The 8,394-nt window shown below is 34.7% G+C and overlaps 1 protein-coding gene and 1 pseudogene across 1 annotated transcript; one reads left to right on the plus strand and one right to left on the minus strand.

Annotated features, from left to right (window-relative positions):
* The first annotated feature begins 208 nt into the window (after positions 1 to 208).
* Positions 209 to 5,566, plus strand: LOC149005266 (cytochrome P450 CYP72A219-like). Its single transcript, XM_089168193.1, has 5 exons — positions 209 to 544; positions 3,309 to 3,529; positions 3,660 to 3,904; positions 4,247 to 4,637; positions 4,735 to 5,566. The coding sequence occupies exons 1-5, from the start codon at positions 271 to 273 to the stop codon at positions 5,161 to 5,163; spliced, it is 1,560 nt and encodes a 519-aa protein (XP_089024319.1). The 5' UTR covers positions 209 to 270; the 3' UTR covers positions 5,164 to 5,566.
* A 639-nt stretch (positions 5,567 to 6,205) lies between these two features.
* Positions 6,206 to 6,946, minus strand: LOC149005267 (secreted RxLR effector protein 161 pseudogene; annotated as a pseudogene).
* Positions 6,947 to 8,394: the final 1,448 nt, after the last annotated feature.

Consider the following 8,394-nt stretch of genomic DNA (forward strand, 5'->3'; position numbering starts at 1 on the left):
AGGTAACAATTGCATTCATAAAATATACAAGGATTTAAACCTACCCCCACTAATAAAATAAAATGGTTGATTGATTGAAAATGAAGTTAATGCATGATAAAACAAGCCATGATCACATGCATGATGCTGATTCAATTATTTATAATTCAGTCTCATCAAGGTTATTAATATGAGAAGTAGAGATTCTCTCTCTAACTCCCATTTTTTCCTTCTCTTCGTTAGAAGCTTAGAAAGAGAAGGGGAGAAAGGTAGAGAGAAAACCGAGAATAGATGGGAGAATATGTGTTTATTGCTTTGGCCACAGCTTCCATATTTGTTGTTTTATGCGTGTGGAAATTGCTGCTCTGGGGATGGTGGAGACCAAAGAAGCTGGAGAAGAATCTAAGGGAGCAAGGCATCAAGGGTCCTTCCTACAAGTTTCTTTACGGCACTCTCAAAGAAGAGATGAAACTGGTGAAGGAAGTTCAATCCAAACCCATGAATCTCTCTCATAACATCTTGCCACGTGTAACGCCATTTATTCATCAGTCCATCAATAACTATGGTACACACTTCAAAGCTAATCTACTTCTTGATCTTTCTCTGTTATGTTTTGCTGTTTGTCGTTATTAGTATTATTGTTTTCTTTCCCATTCTTCTTTCATCTCAAGGATAGAGACCATTCTTTACATGTTTCAGTGCTGAGAAACGAAAATCTAGTTTCCAACCGAAGATATGAGATGGAAAAGCAAAGGATCTTAGAATAGGGGTGGTGTGGTCTTGAGAGACTTTTGCCGTTCAGATCATTTTATCAGGTTCCTGCTTTCTTGATAGAACTGCAAAAATCAGACTGATTCTCTCGCCAGCTCATTTATTAGTGAACAAATTATTTTAAGAAACACCTATTACCCCTTCAAAAAAACGTCCTTATCTTTTCATGAAGGTGCACTAGATGGTGAACCACACTTGGGAGTCAATAAAAACACTCTACGGTGCACTGCCTATTGCACCTTTTAGGTGTTCTTGACTTGAGACAATAAAACTTTGGATTTATTGGATTCTGAAAATTTTCCAAATGGTCAGATTTTAAAAAAATTTACTCAATAAAATAATTTTAAATTTGTTTTACTCAAATGGATTCTATTTTGAAAATAATTATTAAAACTCAAAATTTTTAATAATTTTTTCTACCAAACTAATATTCTACTATAAACTATCCAAATTACCCTCAAGTCTTTTATTGCAAATGATGAAATTGGCGAATCATAGGAGCACTAAGAGCTACAAAAGACAGAATGTTGTCGGCCCTAGAATTACCATGAGATTGAAGAAATTGATAAATGCTGCTTCTCACAAGTTTTTATATAAAAGACTTGAGGGTAATTTAGGTATTTTGTAATAGAATATTAGTTGGGTGGGAAAAATTATCACAAAATTTGGGATTTTGTAATTATTATAAAATCCATACAAGTAAAACTTTTTTTAAAGTATGATGTTGAGTAAATCCTTTTCAAAACTAAAAAATTTTCGGTAGTTTTAAATATAAAAAGATGTTTTGATAAAGAATATAAAAAATATATATTTACCCTTAATGAATCTTAATGTAAGGGGTTTCTTTTTGTTAAATAAAAAACAGAAATGTATTTGTTTTGATAAAAGATAGGAATAATTTCTTTTTTTTTTTTTTTTTTTTTGGGTTTGAAAGAAAATAGGGTAATACTAAAACTTCTGAAAATATACTACATGGTGAGTCATTACTTAATCTTATTATTTTAATAGTATGGATAGGGTTGTTATATACTTCATAATATAAAAAATATAAATTTAAAAATAAAATTTAGATAGTGTAAACATAATTACCCACAAACACTAAGGTTGTAAATGTAATTTTCCCTTTAAATAATGAAAAGTAACCACCACTTTTCAATTCATTTTTTTCCTATAATATCCAATGATATGATATATCTCAAGAAGATCAAATGATGATGTGGCTGATATAGACCATTCACCGAATTGCTTTGTTTCTTTTTTCTCTTTTAAAATAATCTATATTTTTGTCCATTGTGTAACCCATCTTATTAAATATTATTTTGAACGAAGTTTAACAGAAGAATTTTTTCAATAGACATCCAATATTAATTTCTTGCCAACAGGAGATGTACATCAAATGAGCCCCTATTAAATGCTCACTCAAAAAGAATGAGATCATTACTTTTTATCATATTTAAAAGCATGCCAAAATTGTAGGATTAGTCATGGTGTAAAAAGGATGCATATAATAGAACAAGAATGACTAGAGATGTAAATGGAGAGTCGAAAATTCAATTCGACTCGTATCCATTTAAGAGCATCTAAATTCAATCTTTTTGAATTTGGATTCGAATGATTCAATTAATAATCATATTTGAATTCGGATATACCAATTTTTTATCCTATTCAATTAGATATTTGACGGATATTATTTGTATCTAATATTTGTATCCGATTAAAATTTAATTTTTGGGAACACATCATTATCCCTTCATTAATAATAATTAATTATATTAAACAACCTATAGCTATTCTAATCAGATACCAAATATTCGAACTACTTTCGGATAGTTTTATCCATCGATTACTTTGAATTCAGATCTGATATTATCTGAAATCCAATTATGATATTGGATTTTAATTGGGATAATGTATTTAATAATTGGATTCGAACACAGATATTACCTTATTCAAGCTGAATTTGATCTGTTTACATCCCCAGAGTGACCAGTTAAAAGAAACCAATGCTACCTACTCTTTGCTCGTAGGGAATGTAATGTAAATGTAGAGATAAAGAATGTATTTGGCTACCTTCTCGGAGTGCAGCCTTAGCACTCTTTTGTTCTCCGAAAATAGAATAATGGGTGAGAAGTGTTTCTTGTGAACCAGAGAAAATAAGTCTAATAAGGCTAGAGGCATGATAGCAAATGGGAATGGGTGATAAGTGTCTTTTGTTTTCTTGAACGAACCAGTGATAAAATCAGTCTAATAAGGGCGAGATGCAGGATAAAAAATGGGAATGAGTGACAAGTGGAATTTTATTTTATTTATTTATTATTTTTGGATCTGCCCAAATAGAAATATTTCTCGAAGGGTAACCTGCCCATTTCCTAATGAAGAATAGTCTTTCAAACACTGAACGGATTTTACACAAGATCCAATCTCTTAGAACAAGAACGTCACCAAATGCATGCATGCTTTTTGTTCTTTAACGAAAACAAGAAAACAAAAGCCCAAACTTTCATGTTAAATTCTTACTTATGAAACTAGCTAGAATTGACACGCCTTGAAATGTGCAGGGAAAATGTTTGTTTCATGGTTTGGACCGATCCCTAGAGTGTATATCACTGATCCAGTTCTAATAAGGGATATCTTGTCAAACAAATTTGGACATTTCGTGAAGCCAAAGACCAACCCGTATTCCAAGTTGTTGTCAAATGGGGTCGCAAGCCGTGAAGGTGAGGACTGGGCCAAGCACAGGAGGATCATCAACCCAGCCTTCCATATTGAAAAGATAAAGGTGTGCTTTCCACTTTAACATTCCCTTCAAAATTTGAATTCCTAATCTCTTTCATTCGTTGACAGTATTTATTATATTTCAATGTCATGACTTGTCTGATCACTTTTCCTTCTTTGATGTTTGTTTAAAGCATATGCTTCCTGCATTTCATGCTAGTTGTTGTGACCTGGTAACCAACTGGGAGAAGTTAGTTGCATCAAAGGGTCTGTGCGAAATAGATGTGTGGACAGAGATGAGAAATCTTACTGGAGATGTGATTTCTCGAGCAGCTTTTGGTAGCAGCTACAAAGAAGGAATGAAGATATTTGAACTCCAAACGGAACAGGCTGCTCTTATGATTCAAGCTTCTAGGTCCCTTTACATTCCAGGTTCCAGGTACAGTAGAAGTTCTTATGGTTTAACCTAAATTTTATTCAATAGGTCTTATGATTCAAGGGAGTTTCAGAGGCTGAGGACTGAACCTGAACCCTTGAGAAAAGTTTTCTTTTTAGGGCATATGGGTAGCTTGGAAAGTAAAACTAAAAAACAAGATCGGTTTGATCAGGACCTATTCTTTATGGATAGTAAGGTAGATGTCACATAGGCAGTCCTGCCAAAATATATAAGTAAAATTTTGTGACACTGATTGTTGTCTATGATTTCATTAATTTTTTTGGATATTTAAAGTTCTTGTTTTCGACATTAGTTCATCGAGTTGATCAAGGTAATGCATAGCAGGTTCTTACCTACACAAAGGAATAGAAGAATGAAGGAAATAGATGCAGAAGTGCGCTCATTGCTTCTGAGAATCATCAGCAGGAGAATGAAGGGAAGAGAAGTATTGGAAGAGAGTAGCAAAGATGACTTATTGGGAATACTACTTGAATCCAATGCTAAAGAAATTAAAGAAAGTGGGAAATCTAAAAATGCTGGATTGAGTATGGAGGAAGTGATGGGAGAGTGTAAACTATTTTACTTCGCTGGACAAGAGACTAGTGCAGTTCTTCTCACCTGGACAATGATTGTATTGAGTATGCATCCAGAATGGCAATCACGGGCGAGGGAAGAGGTTTTGCAAATCTTCGGGAAAGACAAACCAAATTTCGATGGATTAAACCAGCTAAAAATTGTGAGTTTTTTTTGTTTTTTCAACTTTACAAGCTAGGATTTTTTTTGCAATATATGTTCTGCAACCACAAAATGCTGATAACAAAATTCATTTTCAGGTGACAATGGTTCTGTATGAGGTCCTTAGGTTATACCCAGCAGCCACCATGCTTAGTAGATTTACTTATAAGGAGATGAAGCTGGGAGACTTCACTTTCCCTAAGGGAATTTGGTTGACATTGCCTGAAATTGTAGTTCATAGGGATCGTGAACTTTGGGGTGAAGATGCTGAAGAGTTCAATCCAGAAAGATTCTCAGAAGGAATTTTGAAGGCAATGAAGAACCAAGTAGTTTCATTCTTCCCATTTGGCTGGGGACCTCGGATATGCATGGGTCAGAACTTTGCAATGTTAGAGGTAAAGATGACAATGGCAATGATACTACAGAATTTTTGGTTTGAGCTATCGCCTTCATATGCACATGCTCCTCATACTGTTGTCACTCTTCAGCCTCAATATGGAGCTCCCCTCATATTACATAAACTATGATGGTTGCTATTAAGTGCTATTATTGGTTCTATGTTTTAGTTTGAATGTAATGAACTATGGACTATTGAAGTGTGAAGTATTTCTTTATGTATATGGAGCATGAGGCCACGGTTCACCAAACAAGCACAGCAGTTGTCAGTTTATTTATTATAGAAGGTTTGTTTTGCCCTATTAAATGGAACAGAAATACATGAGTTAAAAAAAGAATCAACCTTAAACTTAATGAAAAAATGCTAGGACAAAACTGCCCCTCAAGTTGGAGCATACAAGTCACTATGCTCAGCTTGGTACAATTAGTACAAAACCTAGAAGCAAACAACCCTTGGGTAAACATGTCTACCAACTAATCAGCTTCTTCGTCATTGTTATAACAAACACTATGAAATAATGAATCAAAAAATGAAAACACACAGAGATTTAACATAGTTCACACACTGACATGGTATGCTACGTCCACGGGTGAAGAAAAAGAGTTTTTCATTATGTAGAAGAATAACAGAAGGAGATCTCATAACCAATCACCAAGAATGGCGTTACAAGAACTCTCACCCAAAACCCTAATCGAAAATCCCAAATCTCTCAATAATACGTGGTAAGCGAACATAAGATATATATATATATACACACACACATATATAGACTCTTATCGGCCCAAGCCCTCCGCTTCTACCACAAATCTCTACAAACGGATTATTCAGGTCGCCCATCAAAATATATCAGTATGGGTCCATCTTCAAAATCAGGTACAAGAATTTCAGTCAAAACATAACAATATCTCCACCTTGACTTGAATTATCCCATGAAGTCAAATAATCTTCATCTTCTCTAGAAGCCCCTTCATGGGCTGAGCTCTAATGTGACCAACTCCAATCAAGTCCAAGCAACGCCTAAACTTGCAAATACATAATGGCTTTGTCAACATATCAGCTGAATTGTCTTCAGTACCAATCTTCAATACTTGGATATTGCCTTCAACAACTACTTCTCTGACATAGTGATACCGAACATCAATGTGATTCGTCCTCTCATGATACAACTGATCTCAAATCAAGTGCATAGCACTTTGGCTATCACAATGGACAACAGTCAACTCTTGAACCATGTTGAGTTCTCCAAACAAGACTCCAAGCCAAACAACTTCTTTAACTACTTTAGTCACTGTGATATACTCTGCTTCTGTAGTAGATAATGCACCTGTAACCTGTAAAGTAGCCTTCCAATTGATTGCACAACCCCCCAAAGTAAACACATACCAATTGAGTGACTTTCTTTTGTCAAGATCACCTGCATAATCTGAATCAACATAACTTGTCAAGTTGTTATCATTCCTCCCAAATTCCAAAGACACAATATAGGTCCCCTTTAGATACCTAAGTATCCATTTCATTGTTGCCCAATGAGTTTCACTTGGATATGATAAGTATCTACTCACCACACTAATTGCTTGGGAAATGTCAGTTTGAGTGCACACCATAGCATACCTAATGGAACCAACTACACTAGAGTATGGAACACATGACATATAAGTCATCTCTTCATCTATATGAGGTGATAGAGCAACTGAAAGCCTAAAATGATATGCAATTGGAATACCAACAAGTTTTTGCATCTTTCATGCCAAAACGCTCAAACACCTTTTCTATTTATTGTTGTTGAGATAACCATTGCTTTCTTGCCTTTCTATCCCTCTTGATTTCCATACCAAGATCTTTCTTGTTGCCCCCAAGTCTTTCATCTCAAATTCAGTGCTTAACTGTTGCGTCAACTTGATAATCTCATCCATATTTTTAGCAGCAATTAACATATCATCAACATTAACAACAAATATATGAATGAATCATCAAAAAGTCTTCTAAAGTATACACAACAATCATAATTGCATCTACTATAACCCAAAGTAGCCATGATAAATCAAACCTCATATAGCACTATCTAGGAGATTGTTTCAAACCATATAGGGATTTTTTCAATAAGCAACCCTGGTCCTCTTTTCCTTCTACAATAAAACATGTCAAGCTGATGCATATAAATCTGTTCTTCTAGTTCACCATGCAAGAATGCATTTTTCACATCAAGTTGTCTAACTCCAAATTATGCATAGCAACAAAAGCAAGCAAAACACGAATGGAACTATGCTTAACAAAAGGTGAATAAAGTCAACACCTTGTACCTGACTATACCTTTTTGCAACCAATTGTGCCTTGTATCTAGCATCTCTAACACCTGTGATGGATTCTTTCTTCTCGTAAACTCATTTGCAACCAACAATCTGCTTCCCTCTAGGCGGATTGACAAGCTCCCATATCTGATTTTTATGAAGAGACTCAACCCCCTCATTTATGCCCAACAACCACTTTAAAGAATCAACTGAAGAAATAGTTTATGTTGCAAATTCACTTTATCAATTGTATCTGCAACAAACAATGCATAAGCAACAATTTTAGCATGCCCATATTTTTGTGGTGGTCTAATGTTCTTCCTTGGCCTATTTCTAGCAATATTGTACTCTTCTTCTTCTTGATTCCTTGGAGCACCTTCTTCTTCAGTAAGAGTGGGCGACTAAATTGAAGTTGATTGTGCTTTCTTTGAAAATGGATCTTCTACTTCAAATCCCACTTTCTCCCCAAAATTTTTCTAACTTTCATATGGGTTTCTTTTTTAGGATTCAACATAGGAGATTCATCAAAAGTTACATCTCTACAAATAATAAATTTAGGATTATATGGATTAAGACACCATAATCTAATCCCTTAACTCCTTATCCATGCCCAAGAAAAATGCACTTCTTAGCCCTAGGTTCCAACTTCCTATCATTCACATGTGCATAAGTAGGACATCCAAAAACTTTTAAATTACTGTAATCTGCAGTTATACTTGACCGTACCTCCTTTAGAGTTTTGCACTCAATAGCTGTGTAGGGAAACCTATGTAACAACCATGTTATTGTATTTATTGCTTCTGCCCAAAACTCCTTGCCCAATCCTACATTTGACAATATGCACCTTGCCTTTTCTAACTAGGTTATGTTCATATGTTCTGCAACTCCATTTTACTGAGGTGTCTTCACAATTGTATGGTGTCTTCACAATTTTATGGTGTCTCGCAGTTCCCTCATTCCTACATAATTCATTGAAGTCTCCTTTATGGAATTCTAGGCCATTTTCAGTTCTTAATATTTTAATTTGCTTCCCAATCTGCTTCTCAATCAAAACCTTCCATTAAAGTAGTCTA

Source organism: Hakea prostrata, chromosome 9, assembly GCF_041222555.1.
Source record: "Hakea prostrata isolate BN-2017 chromosome 9, UWA_Hpros_2, whole genome shotgun sequence".
Taxonomy (NCBI): Eukaryota; Viridiplantae; Streptophyta; class Magnoliopsida; order Proteales; family Proteaceae; genus Hakea; species Hakea prostrata.

Excerpts from the sequence above, each read along its gene's own strand:
- LOC149005266 (XM_089168193.1), top strand. The coding sequence starts at position 271 with ATGGGAGAATATGTGTTTATTGCTTTGGCCACAGCTTCCATATTTGTT. Across the intron at positions 3,905-4,246 it reads CTTTACATTCCAGGTTCCAG|GTTCTTACCTACACAAAGGA; the intron begins GTACAGTAGAAG and ends AATGCATAGCAG. Across the intron at positions 4,638-4,734 it reads GATTAAACCAGCTAAAAATT|GTGACAATGGTTCTGTATGA; the intron begins GTGAGTTTTTTT and ends ATTCATTTTCAG.